Here is a 24,416-nt window from a genome sequence, read left to right as displayed (position 1 = left end):
AGAGGAGCACACTTCAGCTGCTAATACTCCGGGTAAAGAAGATGCACTCTGTGAAAGGTGCTTGCTTTTCTGAGAGTGTAGGAATGTTTGGATGGAAACAGTGTTGTTCATGCACTGGGCAGTTTGAGATTTATGGGTTTTGAAAGTCGTTTTCAGTCACACATTACACATTGAAGTCTTTATTTTATTGCACTTTCCAACTCACTCAGCCCTACAGCTAGAGTCTATGAGAGAGGACTGAAGCAAGGCAGCTTATGATTATTAGATCTGTATCATGTGTATTGTGTGTAATGTCTGTCGTCATATCATTCAGGCGGCTGTATGAGACGAGATCACATTCTGTGTACTGATTGAATAAAGTGATTTTAAGGTCGGCCTGAATCTAAACTACAGTATGTTCAGTCTCTACAGCACAAAGGGGATTTACAAATAAAACAACTCAATTTGTTGAATATTGAAGTAATATTTCAGTCATTTATTTTAGTTGAATCCTCTGTTGACAATACAATACACTATATTTGAGTTCTACTTCTTGAGCTTAATAAAAATAAATATTTTGAGTAATAATTCTAATAATAATTCATAATGATGCAGTAATTTCCAATCATTTAACCACACTTTTATCCACACAGTTCTGCATGATTGTAAAGCATCTTTACACACGTGTCATCAGGAGCACAGACGTAATTCTGTAGAAATAGACAACACTGTATGAGTCACAATTAAACATTTCTCTTTGATGACAAAAATCATTAGGATATTAAGTACAGATCATGTTCATGAAGATATTTTGCAAATTTCTTACTGTCACTATATCAAAACCTAATGTTTGATTAGTAATATTAATTGCTAAGATCTTCATTTGAACAACTTTAAAGATGATTTTCTCAATATTTAGATTTTTTCGCTCCCTCAGATTCCAGATTTCTAATAGTTGTATCTCAGACAGATATTGTCCTCTTCACACATCACACATCACTGGAGAGATCATTTATTCAGATTTATGCCTGGTTTTGTGGTTCATATGGAAAGTAGTTACAACAGTAAAGATGAACATCATATAGTCATGGATTAGAAACGGAGAAAGAAACTGATCAGAAGGTTAATCGCTCTGATATATCTCCAATACACTCCAATAAACCTCTTCCAACACACTTTTTTCTATCAATGTTTCTAAAACCAGGTTCCGCTGATTTTAACATCTTCGAGTTAAACGCACGTTCGTTTCACGTTTATATCCACGCACCTTATAGATTCGCAGTCTTTAAGTCATAAAAATGTATTTTTCTCATAGTAGCATTTGTCCAGTACAGAAAGACTCAACGGTAACACTGTTTCCCACAGCACACATGTTCTGGGACAGATCCACTTTATCACAAACGTGAAGTCAGCTAAAATGGGCCATATTTTGGTAAATGACTTATAATACCATCACATAAGCTACGCATCAGATCTAATGATATTTTTATAAATTAGCATGGGTCTCTTAAATATTTATACATTTTTAAAATGTCCAAAAGTATACCTGTTTTCTAATGATGAGAGTATCAGCAGGATCTTTGTTGTTCAGTGCTTTGGCGCAATGTATTTTGTTTAAAGCACTATATAAATAAAGGTGATTGATTGATTGATCTTCTTCAGCTATGGCACAACATTCAGTTATAATGGGTTTATATAAAGAGAACACTACAGGTCATTTTAGCTGAAATAATTTTACTTTTAACAGTAATTTGACACTGTTGTCTTTATTGTGACATAGCAAGATAGTAACATTTTGAGATATGTTTACTATTTAATATCGAATCCAAGCTTTTAGAGTCGGTGATGTTACACAAGCTCTTTATTTCATTTAAATGATGATCTTTGGATCTTTCTATTCATCAAAGAATCCTGAAACAATTTACTCAACTCAATACATTTATTTAGCTTTGATCACAGGAAAAAACTGTTTTAAATATATTCTAATAGAAAATTTATTTTAAATAACAAAAATATTTAAACATTTAATAAATGTCAAATTTCACTGTTCAAAAACGTTAGACTGGTAGTTTATGTGTGTTTGTGTTTTCCTAAGACTAGATTTTATATGCATTCATATCTCAGCCTATAAACCTATTTTCACTCTCAATTTCTGTGTAAAAATGTGTGTATGCAGCCCATTTTAGCTTAACCAGAAGATTACCGAAGATTCTTTTTTAAATTAAACTTTTTTATTTGACAGAGCATGTCAAAACCGTGTTCATAAACCTTGGCTTTGTTGGTGATCATATGTTTAATTGCTTCTTTATTAGTGATGAATGAGATTTACTTTGTCAGGCTCACTTACCTTCAGTTTCTCTGACAAGATTCATCTTACACTCTTCAGAAACCAATCCAAGTTATTTTTACAGGTCAACAAGTGTTGAAGCAACAATACAAGATCAGTTATTGAGACCGACTATAACCATTTGAAGAAATATGATGCTACAACCTTGTTTAGCCCATTTTAGCTGACTTCAGCCTATATTTAACACAACTTCAGATGAACTTCAGCACTGCTTCTGCACAACTAAGATATATTTAGCACAAAATTAGCTGTTCTAATTTAGCAGACTTTAAGTATACCAATTTATAGTGTACCAAAAATATATTTAGTTATACTAAAGTACATACAAATAAATTGCACTTAGGTATACTATTTTTCCACTAGGGAATGCATCATTTGCACATTTAAATGCTGTATTTTCTAAAAGGTTTTCAGTCGTGAGACAGACTCACTCCCACACAACACTCTCACTGCTCGGGGAAATCTCACTTTCCTACATTCAACACAAAGAACCCAAAAATAACTGCCACGGAGGAAAAACTCCTGATGAAGAGCCCTCGAGTGTCAGATAATAAAACAGAGCAGATCAGCAGCTCCTGGACGTTCACTTATTAATAACTCTTCAGCATTAGTCAAGCTGTTAAAGGGACGGTTCACCCAAAATAAACATCCCGTCATCGTTTACATCCAAACTTCACTGAGAAAAAACCCTTTCTCAGAACATCTGCTTCTGCATTTCTCAGAAGACATCAGAACGGGTTTAAGGAAGAAAAGATGTTCACTTCAGTGTTAGTAAAGAAACATTACATGAGTGTTATTCACAGAGTGAACAGAGATGTGCTCATATATCAGTCCTCCTGATAACACACGCTCATATTGTCCGTCTCACACACACACACACGCGCGTGTAAAGCTGTATGTAAAGCATCACACAGACACACACAGAGTTTGAGGGCATCAGTCAGTCGTCTGCTCAATAATCTCATCAATATGATGTGAAATGTTCTGGTACTCACTGGAGTGAATCATTATACTGCCATCAATCTCTCAGTCCGTCCTGATTCTGTGTGTGTGAGCATGTGTGTGTGTGTGTGAGAGAGAGAGAGAGAGAGGGAGCATGAGACGGGAGGAAAGGGTGACGTACTTCACACACACACACACACACACACACACATATATACATGCAGTCCTTCCGCTACAGGATGCCACACCATGAAGGAAAGTTAAGACAATACACACACACACACACACACAATGATGTTCTCTCTCAGGTTTTTAACTCTTTTGAGAGCTCTCCATCTCCATCATAACAGCACAGTTCATAATTCATTTCAATGAGCATGTGTTTGATTTCACACAAAAACTGGAACCCTAACCCTAATCCTAATCCTAATACTAATCCTAACCCTAACCCTAATCCTGATCCTAATCCTAATCCTAATCCTAATCCTAATCCTAATACTTATAATAAGTTACAATAACAGTAAATTACCAGTCTGATTCATCACTGGTCAATCTATTAAAAACAGATGGACAAAAAGAAAGAAAGAGAATTCATGTTTATTTGGGGTTTAAAATACCATTAATATTACAATTAATAATAATTAATCATCACTAATATTATGGATTGAATACACTATCGGATGAGAATAAAACTTGATCTGAATAATGACTTTATTGTTGCTTTACAGCTGAATTAGTTTCATAATAATTGTTCATAATAAAACATTGTTCCTGTTTATTACTGTAATAACTGTAGAATGCAATAGAAATAAAAATGCATATTTGGCTCATTTTGCTCCCTATCAAGCATCGTAAAGATGATAAAATCCTGCTAATTATGGTTTAGCACCTCAGTACATGAGCAAGCTCTAATCGTATTATAGTCCTGCTGTATTCTCTAAACTCCTCATTATCTAGTGTCTTTGGTAATCTAGGGTGACCATATTTTAGTTTTCCGGTGGGGGGGTGCTGAGGTGTAAATGTGTAATTTCTATACCTAAAATACATATTTTACAGTCACGGTTATGCGTATCGATCATAAAACGCTCCGCAGCAGTGGCCCTCCTTCTGAAGCGAACCGGGTCACATCAGGGCCGTGTGGACGGCACAAAGAAATAAATACATGGAACAAGAAATTAAACAATGATCCGTTGTTGGCATTCACAGAAACTGAATTATCAAATGTAAAATAGCATTGCATAGTCTTCACTACAAAAATGAAATCTAGATTAGGCAAGTTCTCATTAAAACTATAAATGTATTCAGTCAAGAGTGTTTTCAGTGATGGTCCTGGCTGCAATACTCAGTGTTTCAGTCACGTGTCATTCACACAACATTTCAAACCCACAGGGAAATCAAGGCATGGCAACAGTTCAGAAGTATAGCCCAACTCCATGGACAGAGATGTGGCCTTCCCTGCATCCATCAGGAGGTTCGAGAGAGAGAGAGATGACTGACAGATCTACTGGAGGATTTACTGAGTGTGTGGCATCGCTAAATCAAAAGTGAAAGTGAACAGCGAGTGATAGCGGCTCCCTGATGTGCCACAATTAAACGCAATATTAGAAAGTTTGCGGGAGAACTGGATGAGCTATATCACGGGAGCGGGCGATAATTCAGCGGGACTGGATGAGAGAATAACTCTGTTCTCTAATACCATCGATAACAAGAACTCAGCCTGCATTCTCTTCTCTTATCCGGGTTACGCTTCTTCTTCTGTGTGTGTTTACTCTGGTTTATGAAACAGCTCCGATCACTTGAGCCTGAATTTTATTGAGTTTTCGCTTTGCTAAGCTGAAAAGATTTGTCGGACTATTTACCAGTAAAGTAATTCCAGTAATTTTATGGCATTTTACTGGTATTATTGTGCGAAAGGGGCAGTTTCAACAAATTGGCAGTGCTTATGAATTAAAACTGCAGTGTGAGCGCTCACAGACAGATAAAATGGTCACAGCCTGAACTGCAGTGTAGCATTAGCCAAAAACAGTGAAAATATCTCGGTTACTTATGTTACCTTGGTTCCCTGAACAAGATGCTGCGATGACATCATCGCTATGGGAACACCTCCAGTGTGACGAATGTCTGAAGCCCTTCAAAATGCCAACACGCCAATGTGCCAGGAGAGAACGAACCTGCCACAGCACAGACATCTCCCATCCAAGGCTCTTTAGAGAGAGTCTGAGAAGAAGCCATTGCTCTGGTAAAATGAGAGGTGAAGTCACACCACGTGCCTCATAGGCTAAAGATAAAGTCACTCCCTGACCCTGCACAGCATGGGAGAAAACCTCCAACCACTTGCTGAAAGAGAAACAGTGTTGAAGCAGCCTTAGGATAAACTAGGCCTAGGAAGCAGTAAGACTTAAACAACCTTGGAGAAAAGTCCATACAAGAGCAGCTGACAGAGCCTCATTCTAATAGAAAACAGAACATTTCAAAGTTATCTGACAGACTTAAACGGCTCAAATGGATGGCCTGCCAGAACTTACAAACGAAACAAGTCCCAAAAAGGATCTGTGCTGGGCAGAAAGGCCTAAGCTGTGGGAAACCAGAGGGTGACGTCCAGCTGAAACACCTCTATGGGTACGGCTCAGTTCCAAATCAAATCAACGTGTCTGCATTAGTACAGCGCAGACGGTAACAGAGAGAGAAATGAAAATGATGTCCCCGTCTCTCTTCTGTTTTTTTTGTTTGTTTGTTTTTTTTGATAAAGATAATAAAGTAGTTTTTCATTTTTTCTTGTTGTTAAAATTCAAAATAGATTTTAAATATTATTGAATGTCACTGTTCCCACCAGTCGTTGCACAAGTTAAGGTTACGCACGATGACGAAAGCATGTCAGGCCTAGCCCTCCCCGAAATCATTGAGATTACATTGCAGTGCCTGCGGATCGAAAAAAATGCACTCAGGGCAATCCTCAGTTTGTTAAATGCTCAATCAGATTTGAGTAACCACCTGACTCACGAGTCGCTCTTCTGCTGAGCGCCAGAGAGAAGGGGATTATTTCCATTCTCTCACTCTCTGAACACTCGGCTCATCGCCGTCGAGGACTAGAACAGCGGATGAACATCTCTCCTTCCTCAGAAAGAGAGCGAACCCAGAGTGAAACTTATGTGTATTTTCAAACACAGATATCATGGATACAACAATAGATAAAGGCCGCAAAGTGGGCTTCATACCTGTTCCTCATGAGTCTGTGTAACATTCAAGATTCAAGATTTGTATTCGTCGCATACAAAATTATATACAGCATATATAACCAGCAGTGAAATGTGAGTCAGGACAGTGTGATTATTAAAGAAAAACAACACAGATGAAAATATACATAAATTTAGCTATGTATGAATGAAATAAAATTAAACAATAAAAATAATAAAATATAAAAAAGATTGATATTGTAGAATTAAATATAGAATGCAAAATAATGTGCATGAAAGTAAACTGTAGTCTTAAATATTAAGATACACAGGGATGTACAAGAAGCAAATGTGCAAACAGGGTGACACTGTCAGTGTGTCTATGTGAGGCAGTGAATGATGAATATCTTACTGATAAAGTGAACATTAAGTGGAGACATGAAGATGTTAAGAGGCTGGTTTTGAGTTTAGGAGCCTGATGGCCTGAGGGAAGAAACTCCTGAGTCTCTCAGTTTTTGCCATCAGGCTACAGAACGCTTACCAGATAGCAGCAAAGTGAAGAGACAGTTACTGGGGTGGATGGAGTCTGTGATGATTTTAACAGCTCTGCTTCTGCAGTGTTTGAGGTAGATGTCCTGCAGAGAGGGAGAGCAGACCCTGAGATACGCTCCGCTAAACGCTCTGCAGGGCTTTGACTGGAGCTGTTCCCATACCACACTGAGATACACTGAGTTAATACACTTTCTATGTATGGCCCCTAAATAGAAAGTTTTCAGGATTGCTGGTGAGACCCTGAATTTCGCATTTGAGCATACGTGACGTATTGGCGTGATGGTATAAGGGCTTCAGACATTCGTCACACCGGAGGTGTTCCCATAGTGATGACGTCATCGCAGCGTTGATGTAAACCTATGAAAGGGAACAATTTATTTCCTTTTTACTTAAAGTATGCTAATAATAATAATTTCCTGAAATGTTCTTTACATAGTTTTCATTTCCAGAATCAATTATTATAGTGCTTAAACCGCCCCCCCCCCCCCCCCCCCCCCACAAATAGGAAGTTGACTGAAATGTGGAGGATGTGAAGTGTGCAAGATAAGTGACGGGACAGTTTAGCGACAGAGCTCTCCGGTAAAGACGCGGTTATGTGACGTGAAGGACTGTAGCCTACTCTTCTGCTTCACACTCACAAGTGTGTTCTCTCTCTGCATCAAAACACTGCATACTTTGAGAGCGTAGTGTATAAGTAGGCGCACTGGGATGCAGATGACTGTACAAACCTTCACACATAGCCGAGCAAAGAGGAAACACACACACACACACACACACACGGGCACGAGCACGAGCGTACTTGTAGCCTGAGGGAAATGACGTGATCTGTCTCTCGGGAACTGTCAAATTAACCCGTACATCACTTGTCAGATTAACTATTAAACTACTATGTTCAAAAACAACAAAACGGTGAAGAATGAGTTTACATGAGCGTCACATATAAACATAAAGATGAGTAAAACCAGACACGCGCGAGTCCCTGGACTTCCTTGATTCATGTTTCCTGCTGATCACTGACCGCAGACACACACGCACACGCACACACACACACACACACGTCTAGACGCGGAAAAACTGCACGCGGAGGTAAGAAATGTTTTAATGTTTATTGTTGATCGTAAATAGCTCGAGTGTCAAATAAAGCATGACAAGATATTGATTTATGTAAAAGTGAAAGTGTATCTGCTGTTATCCGAGTTTCTGTTCAACAAACAAACAAACAAACAAACAGCAGTTAGTCATGTTACTGCTGTCTGAGGAATCGTCTTTAAATGTGTTATACTGAAGTCATGCTCTGTGATAAAATCTGTCGAAATGAATATAAGATTTACATTTAGTTCAAGGGATGAATTTCCCTAAAGTGGGACATTTTTTGCCTTTTAGACTCGTGTGAAATGTTGTGATTTGTGATTGTGATGAAAACATTAAATCCACATCCAATACCATAAAAACAAAAAAAAAACAGGATTGTGTCCTAAATAAATCGAAAGAGAAAATGCAGATAACACATTAATAACATGAATTATAGACACATGAGAGCTGTTGGTGCACATAGTCTGAGAAAACCCTAACCCTAATCTTGATTCATGTGGAATAGTAAAGGCTTCTGATGATGGACGGTGGAAACAAGAGCATCATCAGACTAATGATACAATATAATGCATTGATTCATTTATTAAAATACTATTATCATAGGCCTATGTTGTTATGCAGATAGAAAAGAGTCAAATGCAATCAGAATTTTTGACTGTTCTCTAGTTCATTTTACTTAACAACAAACACACGACAGCGACAAGCACAGCCTGGGCCTTTCTGAAGACAAGATATCGCAATCTTACAACACCTAAACCCACCCCTCACACAAACCATTCTGCTACTTTAAAAACACTTCAATCTGTGTGATTAATAAGCTTGCTTACACATGGGGACCAAAAAATGTCCCCACAAATCTAAATTTACTGGTATTACTGTCCTTGTGGTGACATTTGGACTTCAGACCAGGTACACACACACACACACACACACACACACACACACAGAAGAACCAGGAAAGAGCCTTCAAACCATCCCATTTCTAAACCACATTTCCTAAAGTGGGACAACAGATATATATATGTATATAATATATATAGTTTAAACAAAGTTATACTGTATTTTGATTGACAAACTTTTCATAAACACATTTCAGACAGGAACCACTTTGGCAAGTTTACTTGAGTTTATTGAACACAGTTTATCTTTGGTATGGTTCCTTATGAGGGTTCTTGCTCTCAGAATAATTGAACATACAAGAGCTTTAACATTAACCCCCAGAACCATGAATTTAGAAATACATAATAATTAAGACTTTTAATAAAGTCTTTAAAGCAAACGGTGATAATCATGTAGACGTGGCAGTGGTAGGTCTATCCTGATGCCTGCTCGTGAGATGGGTGTCTCTCCGCAGTGAGGTCCACCAGCTAATGTTTTCTTTTTTTTTGAAGCCTTAGTGATCTGAAACAAACAAGACAACAGCCAGAAGGTGCGCAGTAATGTGCTCATGCTTATAATGGGGAGGGAGGGAGGGTTGCGAGGCGTTGAGCAGACTTGTATATATGTCGCGTGTCTAATAGGAGAGATGTGGGGATTGGACAGCTGTTCACAGCCTTGCCTCCGTGGCCTGACTGAACTGACGCTGCGCTCGATTAGACCAGAAGGTAGCAGGATTGTCTTGTTTAAAATGAATTTATACTCCTTAATAATCCAGTTTGTCCAAACTCTGACCTTTGGGCAGTCTTCACACAGTGTGCTTCCTGTCTGATGATAGCTCCGCCCTCAAATATGACTGGACACCTGAGGTCATGTGACAGCTTTGGCTAACCCATAGTTTCACTGGCGTTCATGTGTTTTTGGGGAAGCTAGAATCACTAGACCTCGGGTGTCCCATGGTTCACATGAACTCAGCACAGGTGGATGTTGAAAACGGTGTTCTCTCAGATTAGGGTTAGGACTGACACTTGATCTCTACCCATCAGGACCCTGAACGGGATCTTTTGAGGGTTTGATCCTGACATTTGGACTGAGTTCAGAGCCTAATGTGTGTCTATGTGCTGTAGAGAGCATCCTGAGCTCAGACACTGAGGTCTCCATCTCTACAGCCTAAATTAGTTGTGCATTCATCGTTAAACCAAGCAAAATAAAAACAGACAGGTTTGCAATACTAATATTCATAGAAGTGATCGTGCAGACAGTGCAGTACAATTAAAAATGGTCAAACAAGTTCTGAACTATTCAAGATGGACTGACCCTGATCACTCATTTATTTTTTTGATGTTTTAAGTTTTCTATGGCTGTAATAATTATGAGTTTGAGATTCCATGGTTTGAGAGCTAGAACTAGTAGAAAGTCCTATATTATTGAGGTACTTTGAGAAATGTGTCCGTCTCCACTAGAGGACTGTGTCTGGACCCATCAGAGGAGACGTCTCTTTCTTTGCTCCTGTAAACACTTCTCACAAAACTAGTATATTCTCACCAGATCTTACACAAAGTCTGCATCATGGAAGCTGGAGATTACACTTCATAAAGTCTTAAACATGAATATTATTCTTACACAAATGCTGTTCAGAGTCTAAAGGACAAGCGTGTCCATGTGCTCTAGAGATCAGTTCAGATATTGGAGACCCTTTGACACAATAGAAATGAACCACCTGGTGGTTTTGTGGTCGTACTAACACACAGAGCTAAAGCACTTAGTAAAGTTAATCAGTGTGCGTCTCTCTCTCAGGCCCATGGCAGCTCTGGGCGTTCAGATCCCTCAGAGATGAGTCTGCCACCCATTCTTGAAGAAACGCTGATCAAACGCTCTCAGCAGAAGAAGCGAACGTCTCCGCTCAACTATAAGGAGCGAGTGTTTGTGCTGACCAAGAGCAAGCTGACGTACTATGAGCTGCGAGCCGAGGTGAGTGACACACACACGGAGTGAACACGCATCACACACACGCTCCGCAGTGTTCACGTGTTCCTGTGTGTTTCACAGAAGAGGTTCAAGAAGGGTTCGGTGGATCTGCAGAGGATCAGGTGTGTGGAGATCGTGAAGAACAACACCACCATCATCCCCTGCCAGAACAAATATCCCTTCCAGGTCAGACGCACTGTGTTCTTGCTCTTTACCAGTGAGACGTGTGCAGAAGTGTATAAACTCTCTCTGTCTCTCTATCTGCAGGTCGTTCATGACTCCATCACGCTGTATATTTTTGCTCCCAGTAATGAAAGTCGAAGCATTTGGGTCCAGAACCTCAAAGAAGGTCAGTGAGATTCACTTCTGTTTTCTGGCCGATCACATGACCTGCATCCAATGCTTGTTTCTTACTAATTTGAGGTGCTGATTCAAACAGAAGCATGGTGCAATGCATGTTTGCTCTTTCATTTCACACTTTCTCACTAAATACACTGCATTTTGTTGCATTGTTGCTTTCGACAAGCATTTGTGTGGTGAAGAAGCTTGTGATTTCACTTAATCAGCAGAAAACACCACAAACACATGATCACTTTCTGAATCTGATCAAGATTACAGCTGTTTGTTCAGCTCTCAGCTCTTTTTCACATGCATGAACTATTTCACATAACGACTAGCACTGATTTCTTATCCATTCTTTTGCATATGTAAGAAAAAAAGATGCATTGTCAAAACATTTGACTGCTTTAGTTGTTTTGATGCATTTAAACTGATGAATATACATATGATCTGAAAAATATTTATTCTTATTTCATAAAAAACCCCTGTATGTGATGGAAGGTTGTTATTGATAATCATTGGACTGTGTATATTGTGACCTCTTCACTCTTCAGTTCTCTGTGGAAGTGAGACTATTTCTTCAGTAGTTTCGGAGGTTTTGAGTCTATAAACTGTGCCATGTAAATGTGAGAGCTTCTTGACACACACTACACACACTACACACACTACACCCACTACACACACTACACACATGCTCATAATCTACACCTGACATCTAACACACAACAATCATCTGATTTACTGAAAGGGACTAATATTACCATGTGTGTGTGTGTGTGTGTGAGAGAGAGAGAGAGAGTGTGTGTGTGTGTGTGTGTGCGGGTGTGTGTGTGTGTGTGTGTGTGAGAGAGAGAGTGTGTGTGAGTGTGTGTGTGTGTGTGTGTGTGTGTGCGGGTGTGTGTGTGTGCGGGTGTGTGTGTGTGAGAGAGAGAGAGAGTGTGTGTGAGTGTGAGTGTGTGTGTGTGAGTGTGTGTGTGCGTGCATGCGTGTGTGTGTGAGAGAGAGAGAGAGAGAGAGAGAGTGTCTGTGTGTGTGTGCGTGTGCGTGCGTGCTTGTGTGTGTGTGTGTGTGTGTGTGTGTGTGTGTGTGTGTGTGTGTGTGAGTGCGTGCATGCGTGCGTGCTGGTGTGTGCGTGCTGGTGTGTGTGTGAGTGTGTGCGTGCTGGTGTGTGTGTCTGTGTGTGTGTGTGCGTGCGTGCTGGTGTGTGTGTGTGTGTGCGTGCGTGCTGGTGTGTGTGTGTGTGTGTGTGTGTGTGCGTGCTGGTGTGTGTGCGTGCTGGTGTGTGTGTGTGTGTGCGTGCGTGCTGGTGTGTGTGTGTGTGTGTGTGCGTGCGTGCTGGTGTGTGTGTGTGTGTGTGTGCGTGCGTGTGTGTCTGCATGCGTGCTGGTGTGTGTGTGTGCGTGTGTGTGTGTGTGTGTGTGCGCGTGCGCGTGAGGGTGGTGTCTTCAGATGGTGTGATGATGTGGCGTGTTTCTAGCATGTTCTCCTCTCCTCCAGAGATCAGGAATAACGTTCAGATCGCAGCTAAGTTCCACCCTCAGTTCTGGCAGGAGGGCGAGTGGCTGTGCTGTGGGCAGGTGGATAAACTGGCCCCGGGCTGCGAGGGATACAACCTGTTCGGAGACAGTAAGAGTCCTGGAGTGTTTCCAGCAGGGAATTATTAACTAATTCAGCACAGTTTCCTCTGATTAATCTCAGCTTACATTAAAGCAGTCTGGAGCCATAAATGCAGCATCAACATATAACAAATAATGTGTTGAAAATTATACATGCTAATTTCTAAATGCATGTTAATGATCTTCCTGTGAATGATTCATCCATGTAGGTTTTTTTTAATCAGAATGTCATAAGTGGATCTTCTTTATTATAATCTCCCTGCAAGATCATTGAGACCCGCCTCCATTTCTGAAAGCCACACCCACATCAGGGTTATTATAGTTAACTAAAACTAAACACATAAATCATCCAGCTGCTTTTAATTTAGTTTAACTCGATGTCCTAAAATAACTAAACATTAAAACTGAAATGAAATGAAATGAAATAAATACTATATAAACTATAACTATTATATAAAACTACAAGTATTTACATGTAAAAATATAACAAAAACAAACCTACAATTACAATAAAATGACCAAAAACCTTAGAATGGAAAATAAAAAACTAATGAAAAATACTAATAATAATATCTTAACAATATTAAAATAGCACTAACCCACATCTCAACATCCAATCAACAGCCGGCGCACAGAAACAAGTCCCGCCCTCATTCTTTTATTTTGTGTAATCTGCTCCTCTTGAATATATTTTACAATACTAAAATGAATCACTAATTCCATTTGATTTCATCTTTAATCCTCTAAACATTTTTCTAGTTTATTAGGGCCTGCATGTGGAAATCAAACTTATCTTCACAGTTTTGCTAAACATGTTACAACAGAGAAAATCAATCTGCGGCTGGTTATTCACACTTCATGTACATTTCAGCTTCACATGAAATATTCTCTAAATTTGCATGTGTTTTCATACTGATGGGGCGACACCCACAGGAAGTGGCTCAAAAGCTTTCGTGTTGCTACAGGAAGTTGATGTTTTAACCCTCAGCCCTCAGTCAATCACAGAAATGAATATTTCTCATCCTCACAGTTTCACGCAAACCTCTTCCTCCTGTTCCTGGAGACGAGAGCAGCACGGTGAGCTCCTGCCTGTCCCTGTGACTTCATTCATTCATCAAAACATATGAACATGATTAATTAGTCTTTCTTCATCCAAGACACGCCGGCCCCCTCCTCCCCCCCCACCCGCAGGTGAGATGGCACAGGAAGAGGCGGGCCCTGAAGAGGAAGTGGTCATCGCGCTGTATGACTTCGAGGGACTGGAGCCTCATGATCTGACGCTGAGGAAGGGCGAGGAGTATGTGATCCTGGAGAAGTGTGACGTGAACTGGTACAAAGCACGGGACAAACACGGGTGCGTCAGTGCACAAGATGATTTTAACTCAAACACATAGAGTCTATAATCCAGAATAACACTTCCTCCAGTGAAAAAGTGTTCTGGTCTGAATCAGGAGAGAAATCTGCACAGATCAAGCAGCGTTTAAACAGATCTAAACTAATCTGTGAGAGACAACAGCAGATGCACTTTCTCACTGGAGGAACTGTTATTATGGATCATAGACTCTTAATGATGTGTATTAGAATGTTTTTATCATCTTTATGAAATTACTGAATGTAGCCATACAGGACCTGACACGTTTAACATCATTGTATGTGGTGATAGTTATAATGACCTAAAGTGCAGTGATGCTCACCGTCGGTCAAACAACCGCATGATTTTCAAGGAATTATGAGTTTTGATCATTTCCTCAAACTTTCCTCTGATCTTCCTCATTTTGTAATTTAATTGTGTATGTTTTTACTGGCTGATTATATTTGTGTTGTGTGTGTTTTAGAGAGGAAGGCTACATCCCGAGCAACTACGTGACTGAGAAGGAATCAGACACGCTGGAGCAGTTCATGTGAGTCAAATCAATCCCATGATTCTCCTCGTGTTGGAGTAAGAGCACAGTGATGAAATCACACAGACAGAGCTCAGGGAACGATGTGATGTTGACAATGTGTGACAAATGAAAACTTTTATATTTGAGTTGTTTTAAAATGTTCAATTTATAACTCTCAGGTTTAATTCAATGTGTTACTTGCTGATTTTTTATATCATTTGTTCTGTATTTCTGAGTGAAAATGGTTTCAAAGTGAATCCAGCACCAGATTTCTTTCAGTGTTCCAGCTCTGCTCTCTTCAGATGTCCATCAGCTTCAGATAGTGATTGAAATATTCACTTGTGTGCAAACGCATGAGCACTGTATGTGTTTGCTTTTTAGGGTTGTATTCTATAGTCAGATTTTAAACCTCACTTGTTTATGTTTGTGTTTTGTGTTTCAGATGGTTTTGTAAAAATGTAAATCGCAACAAAGCTGAAGAGCAGCTCAGAAAAGAGGTGTGTGTGTCTATATCTGTGTGACTGTTCAGGAAAATATGTGTTAAACATACTTTATTAATGTGTGTGTGTGTGTTTAGGCTAAAGACGGTGGATTTATGGTTCGAGTGTCCAGCAATACAGGGACGTACACTGTGTCACTGTATACCAGGAATACAGGGTGAGACACACACACAGACACACACGCTCACACACACACACACGCTCACACACTCACACACTCACACATACAAGTCAAGTCACCTTTATTTATATAGTGCTTTTAACAATACAGATTGTGTCAAAGAAGCTTTACAGTATAAAATAGGAAAATAGTGTCAATGCAGAAGGACAATAGTAAACACTCAGTTTTCAATTAAAAAATTAATTCATCATTGAATTCAGTGATGTCATCATCCAGCTCAGATCAGTTTAAATAGTATCTGTGCAATCAACTCGAGGATATCGCTGGATATTAAATGTCCCCAACTGAGCAAACCAGAGGAACCAAACTCCATCAGTGACAGAATGGAGAAAAAAACCTTGGGAGAAACCAGGCTCAGTTGGGGTCAGTTCTCCTCTGACCAGACGAAACCAGTAGTTCAATTCCAGACTGCAGCAAAGTCAGATTGTGCAGAAGAATCATCTGTTTCCTGTGGTCTTGTCCTGGTGCTCCTCTGAGACAAGGTATTTACAGGGGATCTGTATCTGGGCTCTAGTTGTCCTGGTCTCCGCTGTCTTTCAGGGCAGTAGAGGTCCTTTCTAGGTGCTGATCCACCATCTGGTCTGGATACGTACTGGATCCGGGTGACTGCAGTGACCCTCTGATCTGGACACAGACTGGATCTGGTGGCCACGGTGACCTCGGAACAAGAGAGAAACAGACTAATATTAGCGTAAATGCCATTCTTCTATTGATGTAGCAAGTACGGTGTTATGTGAAGTGTTTCCGGTTCCGGTTTACCTAATTAATGCAGCCTAAAAATCCTTTAACGGATTTGGATATTAAAAGCATATTAGTATGTTATGTGTAAGCCAGGTTAAAGAGATGGGTCTTTAATCTAGATTTAAACTGCAAGAGTGTGTCTGCCTCCCGAACAATGTTAGGTAGGTTATTCCAGAGTTTAGGCGCCAAATAGGAAAAGGACCTGCCGCCCGCAGTTGATTTTGATATTCTAGGTATTATCAAATTGCCTGAGTTTTGAGAACGTAGCGGACGTAGAGGAGTATAATGTAAAAGGAGCTCATTCAAATACTGAGGTGCTAAACCATTCAGGGCTTTATAAGTAATAAGCAATATTTTAAAATCTATACGATGTTTGATAGGGAGCCAGTGCAGTGTGGACAGGACCGGGCTAATATGGTCATACTTCCTGGTTCTAGTAAGAACTCTTGCTGCTGCATTTTGGACTAGCTGTAGTTTGTTTACCAAGCGTGCAGAACAACCACCCAATAAAGCATTACAATAGTCTAACCTTGAAGTCATGAATGCATGGATTAACAGTTCTGCATTTGACATTGAGAGCATAGGCCGTAATTTAGATATATTGATCATAACAGTGAAGGCTAACACCATGTTTCCTGATGATATCTCCCAAGGGTAACATATAAAGCGTGAAGAGTAGCGGCCCTAGTACTGAGCCTTGAGGTACTCCATACTGAACTTGTGATCGATATGATACATCTTCATTCACTGCTACGAACTGATGGCGGTCATATAAGTACGATTTAAACCATGCTAATGCACTTCCACTGATGCCAACAAAGTGTTCAAGTCTATGCAAAAGAATGTTGTGGTCAATTGTGTCAAACGCAGCACTAAGATCCAATAAAACTAATAGAGAGATACACCCACGATCAGATGATAAGAGCAGATCATTTGTAACTCTAAGGAGAGCAGTCTCAGTACTATGATACGGTCTAAATCCTGACTGGAAATCCTCACATATACCATTTTTCTCTAAGAAGGAATATAATTGTGAGTATACCACCTTTTCTCGTATCTTGGACAGAAAAGGGAGATTCGAGATTGGACTGTAATTAACACACACACACACACACACATAGACATGCACACACACACACACACACACACATATATACCCGCATGATGTGGTGATGATGGTATGTGTTAAATGTACTGGTTTTCAGGGATGGAGCAGCTACAGTCAGACATTACCAGATTAAAGAAACAAACAGCTCACCAAAACAGTTTTACCTGGCTGAGAAATACATCTTCAACAGCATTCCTGAACTCATAGAGTACCACAAACACAACGCTGCAGGTACAACACACTCTCACACACACACCCACACACAGACTACTGTTACAGTAAAGCAGAACTGTTTTTATGTAAATGTGTAATAGTGTTTGTGTGTGTGTGTGTGTGTGTGTGTGTGTGTAGGTCTTGTTTCCAGGCTCCGTCATCCTGTTGGTGATCAGACGAGAGAAGCTCCTAAAACAGCAGGATTCAGCTATGGTAACACACTAATGGCTGAAAAACACATCCTCAACAGATCTTAAAACACACTCTTATGGACTTTGAACATGAATACAGCGAGAAACTGATCATCACACAATATATGTCAGCTCAAAGTATTAGACATGTTTGATCTGCTCTGACTGGATGGGATCACAGTCTGAAGATAAAATAATCAGTGTCATGTTCAGATACGCCTTCATTTCTGAGTGCCACGCCCACATCTCAACATCCAATCAGCAACTGATGCACAGAATCAAGACCCGCCCTACATATTTTCTTCTTTTTTTGATAATGCGTTTCACTCACATGTGACAATATGGACGTCACACTCTACAAGTTTTCCAGATCTGACCAACCGATATATGCAGACTGTAAACCACATCCTCGCATGGGTCTAGAGACGCGATGCCCCGCGTTTGGCGTGTATGCCCCATAATACTTGTTGATCGATATAGTATCATATGTTTTCTGTAAAGATACGAATCAAAACAACTCACCTGTCGAGTAAAACACAAGTGAGATCGGCAGCTCTTTCTAGTTGAAGTTTGTCGCGAAGCTACTTCTGCATTTGTCCACGACACTGTTGTCATGTGGTTTCTACGTCAGTAAAGGCGGTAACTAAGGGTAACTGACGTGATTGACAGGCGACTGCACTGCCCCGTGTCACTGTTTAGAATGGGAATATTCTCATGATTTACAAGTAGTTGAAAACATTAGAGATATTGTTAGTAATCAGCTGGACAAAATATATAACACTAGCCTACTGGTTTTTGGATATTTTGCTGCAAATATCTTACAAATTGTATCTTTAACTGTCACATTTAAATAAGGAGACCAAATTTTTGCAACCAGGTATTATGTGCTTGTGTGACAATTTTATTTAATATTCTGTATATTTAGGGCATTTTATGATACTAAATTATATTTATCATACACTTAACTGAAAAGTTATAAAAAAGTAAAAAATGTATAAAAACATGTTCTACTCTAAAATTGTCAGAAAATCAAAGCCATAAATCTAGAAGAGTTGTGTTCCAAATTTGAAGCTGAGATCACAAAAAAAAACTTTGTTTGGCTGCTGTTCCAAACGTTTCCACTAGATGAAATCTGTTTCCATTCGTTTCTATTCGGTCATTTTTCACGATGTAAAGAACAAGTGTGACTGCTTATTTCAGGACCTTAATCTTTTCTAATCATGTCCATGATGTGTGTGTGTGTGTGTGTGTGTGTGTGTGTGCAGATAAATGGGAGATCAACCCGTCGGAGCTGACCTTCATGAAGGAGCTGGGCAGTGGTCAGTTTGGAGTGGTGCGGCTGGGAAAATGGAGAGCGCAGCATAAAGTGGCCATTAAAACAATCAGGGAAGGAGCCATGAGTGAAGATGATTTCATAGAGGAAGCCAAGATCATGATGTAGGCGTCTTACACACACACACACACACACACACACATGTAGGGCAGATGTCAGCAGATGTTCCTCACGTGTGATCCGTGCTCTCAGGAACCTGTCTCACCGGAACCTGGTGCAGCTGTACGGTGTTTGCACGCAGCAGAAGCCCATCTACCTGGTGACTGAGTTCATGGAGCTGGGCTGCCTGCTCAACTACCTGCGTCAGCGCCGAGGAACGCTGGGATCAGAAGATCTGCTGGGAATCTGCCACGACGTCAGCCAGGGCATGCAGCATCTGGAGCAGAACGGCTTCATCCACAGAGACCTGGTCAGGAACACACACACACACACACACCAAACAAAGCTGTCAGTGTCTGCTCAGATTAAACACCAACTATAAACACAAGTATGAAAACTATGTAGTACAGCAGGGCTCAGACAATCTGGACTCAGTGATGTTTTGCAAAGCTATATACAGTAAAAATAGTGAAATATTTTCATTGAATATCTGTGAATCTGTGTTAAAGTGTAATGTATTTCTGTGATGCTCCGCTGTATTTTCAGCATCATTCCTCCAGTCTTCAGTGTCACATGATCTTCAGAAATCAGAATAATATGATGATTTACTGCTCAAGAAACATGAAGATTATTATCAATGTTGTTGATAATATTTCTGTGGAAACTATGATACATTTTAATTTTCAGGATTCACAGATGAACAGAAAGTTCAGAAGAACAGCATTTATTTGAGATAGAAATCTTGGTGGCACTTTATTTTACAGTATGTTTACTTACATGTACTTACAGTGTACTTAAAGTGTACTTACCTAAGAAAGTACTGGTAATATAAGGTAACAATGGGGTAGGGCTAGGGTTAGGGTTAGGGTTAGGTTCACAGTTATTACCTATTTATTGTAATAACATTAATAAGTGCATAGTATGTACATGAGGAACAGGACTGTAAAATAAAGTGCTACCGAAATCTTTTAAATGTCTTTTTGTCACTTTTGATCAGTTTACAAAACTCATTTCTTACTGTGCTCTGTGTCTCGTGGCTGCTCTGGTGTTTTCTCAGGCGGCCAGAAACTGTCTGGTCAACAGCTCGCTGGTGGTGAAGGTCTCGGACTTCGGGATGACCAGGTATCTGAACGTCTGCTTTATAACCCACGTCTGTTATTCTTGTTTTCCATTGAGAATCGGGTTGAAATAATGCTTAAAAATAAATGGTTGGGCCTTATAAGGATCAGAACAGCTTAGAATGCAGATGACGCAGTATTTAGACACGTCCTGCTCGTTAACTACACTCATTTTAGACGGAAAGATTATCTGTTGTATTTGGAAAGGTACAAAACTTACTGTTTTAGACTTAGACTTATATTTTAAATACCTTTGCTTTATTTTTACCTGAAGCACTGTATTAAGTGTAAATAATATTAAATATTTGGTAACACTTTACTTAAAGCCTTTATGTATAATTCATTATAAAGATATTCATAATTTACATTGTAATGCATCTTCATAATTGTAAAGAAACTAAAATGTATTTTACGGTTTGTCTGTCATGTCCAATGCATTATAAGTGTAACAATGAATACATTTTTTATAACTTTGATTACAATTATTCATGAGATCATACAGTGCATTATAATGTGCATGCTTAATGCTTTAATAAAGCAAAAAAAATTTGTTAGGTACGATGTGAAGCAGAGTTATTCCATATACATAGTAAGGTTTCACAGAATAAAACAAAGCAAACGTGTAATGATATTAATAAAAACAGTATTCTTTCATCAAACAAAGTAGTTCCTCAGAAACAGTTGTGGTTCAAACAAAGTGGTTGCCGAGCAACACACAGAAGTAAACAAAGATGTATGTTTGAAGAGTATCTTACAACAGCTTCGAACACAGCTCAACCAATCAGAATCAAGGACCGGAATTATCCGCTTTATAGGAGATTTTAAATATATATTTTTTTATTTCTGCATTCAATATAGACAAATACTGCACTATTTACCACTATCTAGTACCATAAAATCCCATGAAAATACAAAATATGAGAGAGTGTATATTGAATTAAAATACAGAAATAATAGTGTCTGTGTTGTCCTGCAGGTACGTTCTGGACGATCAGTACTGGAGCTCCTCCGGGGCCAAGTTCCCCGTCAAGTGGTCCGCACCTGAAGTCTTCAACTTCTGCAAATACAGCAGCAAATCTGACGTCTGGTCATTCGGTGTGTAGATCAGCTTGTGACGCTGCATGAGCACATCGATGATTGTGATGATGATGATGATGATGATGAGGGTGATAATAATAATAATACATTTGTTTTATATAGTGCCTTTAAAAGTTGCTTTCTCAAGGCACTGTACATGAAAGCTTAGAAAAAGGAAAACACAACAATATAGGACAATATACTATAAATTCAAATAACAAAACAATACAATAAAAACTAATCAAATAATAGCATTTCTGAAAAAGAATGATCTTAGGAAAGTTTTAAAACAGCTAAAGGAGAGAAAAATCAATTCGTGAGAAAACAAAAGAATTATTACATTTTTTGACAGGGTGTCGTCAAAGATAACACCAAGATATTTTAGTTTACTGTGTAGCTCTGGGCAACACCATCAACTGATAGATCTAAAGAAGCAGCATTTCGCAGTTAGTGGAGAGAGCCAAGAAAGAAAACCTCAGTTGTAGAGCTATTCAGAAACAGAATTTTTTTGACATTCACAGTTAATCTCAGAAATATTGTTGGAAAGATGAGGGACATCCACAAATTGACCAGGCTGAGAATGTTTATAAATCTGAGTATAAATCATCAGCATAGAAGTGGTAGCTGAAGTTAAGGGATCTTAATATCTGACCAAGAGGATAAATATAAATGCTAAAATGCAGGGGTCCAAGAACTGAGCCCTGTGGGACTCCAGTACAAACAGGATCCACATCAGATCTGAAACCATCCCTAAAACAAATTGACTGCGACCCATAAAATATGACCTAAACCAATCTAGGGCAGTCCCAGATACACCAAAGACAGTTTCCAGTTAAGTAAAAGCATCTGGTCAACAGTGTCGAAGGCTGAACTAAGATCGCGTAAGATGAGAATCGAGAGAGCACCAGAATCAGAAGCTAAGAAATAAGTCATTAACATGGTGATGGTGATGATGATGATGATGATGGTGGTGGTGATTGTGAAGAAGATTATGGTGGTGAAGATGGAAGTGATGATGATGATGATGATGATGTGCTCCTCAGGTGTGCTGATGTGGGAGGTGTTCACGGAGGGGAAGATGCCATTCGAACACAATCAGAACCATGAGGTGGTGATGATGGTCACTCAGGGACACCGGCTCTATCGGCCCCAGAAAGCGGCTCCGCACATCTACAGCATCATGAAGATGTGCTGGATGGAGGTAAGGACTGAGTCCTTCACAGCCTCACTGACATTAGGGACCTCAGTGTGTGTCAGGACGTTCTTCTGATGGTTACGCCTGTGGGGTTAACCGCTTTAGCTGATCAATTTGCATTTCTTTGCCTTCACTCTTTTATTTAGATTTTTATGTTATTACAGCTGCTAAATAATGTTACCAGCCAGCTGGAGACTCCACTAACTCTTTTAGTTTGCGTGGGTATTATGTCACAGTCTCGCTAGACTTTGAGCTTGTGAAAACAGGGTTCCCAAACTTTTGAGTGGGGTTATTTTAATAATTTCAGCAATTCTTTTGTCTTGTGGACTAAATGTTAATATCTTTTATGTACAATATCTTACTCAGGACAGTACTAAATAAAAAATAACATGCATTTAGTATGATCTCTCTTATTTTTTGAAAATTACTCATATTTTCACAGATTCTGCAAGGGGTGCCCAAACTTTCGATCCCCACTGTATATATATATATATATATATATATATATATATATATATATATATATATATATATATATATATATATATATATAAAATTAATAAAGTGAATGTTACGTTTGTTTAAAAAAATGACATTGTTACAAAATCACATTTTACTGTCTGATTATATAAGTTGTTCAGACAAAGGAATGCTGTTGCCCTTGGTGTAAGTGCATAGCATTAGTGATATATTAGCAAGGAAGAGTTATAGATACTGTTTATCTTTGCGTATTTCCCCTCTTCTTTTTTCCTAAATTGCACTCCAAACATGTACTTCATACATTTGCACACATTTACCTGGAACAACCCTAAGGACCTTTTTTTGTTGTGATGCTGCTGCTCAGTGGTGCCACATCCAGTGTTTCTTCATTTTTCATGTACATTAGGATTGCTTTCTTTCATGTTGTAGAACACAAAATCGCGATCAATTTACATTTGAGATACAGGTTTTCACAAAAACAAAAGATCAAACTCACAACTGAGCATTAAAAAAAAAAACAATTTCTAAAGAAAACTCACTATGACTAAAGTATACATTTTTATGTTAACTTAAAACGGGGTTATCTGGGTGGATTTCACATTGGTCTGAACAAAAAACACAGATGGGCTTATTGAAAATGCACTTTCATTCTCTGTCAGCAGGAGGCGCTTTAGAGCGACAGAAATACAAGGGTTTCCCTGGTAACTGCAGTAAACAGAGCAGCTGCACTCATCAGCACCTGACTTTATCAGATTTAAAACTCCACTGACACTTTTCTGAAGACAGTCGGTCTCCTTCAGAGATTCATTCAGATAAAAACTTCAATTACTGAGAATGAAAAAAGCCTTTCTCAGTTTCTCAGTATAATTTAGTTGCTGTTTGAATAACAATGGAAAAATAAGCATAACTTATTTGGATTGCGTGTGTATGTACAATGTTTTCCTTTTTGTGAAATACGAATGGTGTGATTGTTGTGTGTGTGTTTGTCAGAAACCGGATGAGCGGCCGAGCTTCACTGAGCTGTCACTGATGATCACAGACGAGCTGGAGGCCGACGGACCCGCATCGTGAGCTCTGATTGGATGGCGTGACGCTCCAATCAGCGCGCTCCTCATGAGCTCGTGACGGCTTCGCATCGGCTCGGGGCCGCGCCGCGGATCCAGACATTCACCGGCCGTGCAGAAGGGCTCCGGGCCCCAGTGAGACGCTTCAGCGCTTGATTCCTCCTCATACAAGCCTGTGTTTATGACTGTGGCCGAGTCAGTCTGAATGTGTGTCGATTGCTGTAAAGTGTCAAATAAACCCCAGACGAGTGTTGATTGAGTCGGTGTCATTGAACTCTCTCTCTCTCTCTCTCACACACACACACACACACACACAATGTATTTTCCTCATTATTTCAGTCATCATCAT

The 24,416-nt window shown here is 39.5% G+C and overlaps 2 protein-coding genes and 1 long non-coding RNA gene across 3 annotated transcripts in view; 1 reads left to right on the top strand and 2 right to left on the bottom strand.

Moving 5' to 3' along the window:
- txk (TXK tyrosine kinase) overlaps nt 1–3,417 on the bottom strand; it is a 12,571-nt gene extending 9,154 nt beyond the window's left edge. The window contains exon 1 of the mRNA XM_052540708.1: nt 3,322–3,417. Within this exon, the coding sequence (XP_052396668.1) occupies nt 3,322–3,334 (13 nt within the window). The 5' untranslated portion in view covers nt 3,335–3,417. The remainder of the gene's footprint in view (nt 1–3,321) is intronic.
- The window catches only part of LOC127944634 (uncharacterized), a 92,781-nt gene extending 76,583 nt beyond the window's left edge, over nt 1–16,198 (bottom strand). Inside the window, exon 1 of the long non-coding RNA XR_008150399.1 lies at nt 15,786–16,198. This is a non-coding gene — a long non-coding RNA (uncharacterized LOC127944634). The remainder of the gene's footprint in view (nt 1–15,785) is intronic.
- tec (tec protein tyrosine kinase) lies at nt 7,974–24,320 on the top strand. The gene is made up of 18 exons (XM_052540702.1): nt 7,974–8,079; nt 10,759–10,932; nt 11,011–11,115; nt 11,197–11,278; nt 12,766–12,894; nt 13,915–13,961; nt 14,042–14,238; nt 14,720–14,785; nt 15,210–15,264; nt 15,345–15,424; nt 17,395–17,528; nt 17,649–17,723; nt 18,967–19,138; nt 19,227–19,443; nt 20,191–20,255; nt 21,228–21,346; nt 22,372–22,529; nt 23,994–24,320. The coding sequence occupies exons 2-18, from the start codon at nt 10,795–10,797 to the stop codon at nt 24,072–24,074; spliced, it is 1,920 nt and encodes a 639-aa protein (XP_052396662.1). The 5' UTR covers nt 7,974–8,079; nt 10,759–10,794; the 3' UTR covers nt 24,075–24,320.
- Nucleotides 24,321–24,416: the final 96 nt, after the last annotated feature.

This window comes from Carassius gibelio, chromosome A23 (assembly GCF_023724105.1).
Source record: "Carassius gibelio isolate Cgi1373 ecotype wild population from Czech Republic chromosome A23, carGib1.2-hapl.c, whole genome shotgun sequence".
NCBI lineage: Eukaryota > Metazoa > Chordata > Actinopteri > Cypriniformes > Cyprinidae > Carassius > Carassius gibelio.
This window is presented reverse-complemented; position numbering and strand designations above follow the sequence as displayed.

What these genes read in the sequence shown, in the direction of transcription:
- tec (XM_052540702.1), top strand. Translation starts at nt 10,795, where the DNA reads ATGAGTCTGCCACCCATTCTTGAAGAAACGCTGATCAAACGCTCTCAG. An exon ending in AAGAGCAGCTCAGAAAAGAG is followed by an intron (nt 15,265 to 15,344) that starts GTGTGTGTGTCT and finishes GTGTGTGTTTAG; the next exon opens with GCTAAAGACGGTGGATTTAT. An exon ending in CCACAAACACAACGCTGCAG is followed by an intron (nt 17,529 to 17,648) that starts GTACAACACACT and finishes GTGTGTGTGTAG; the next exon opens with GTCTTGTTTCCAGGCTCCGT.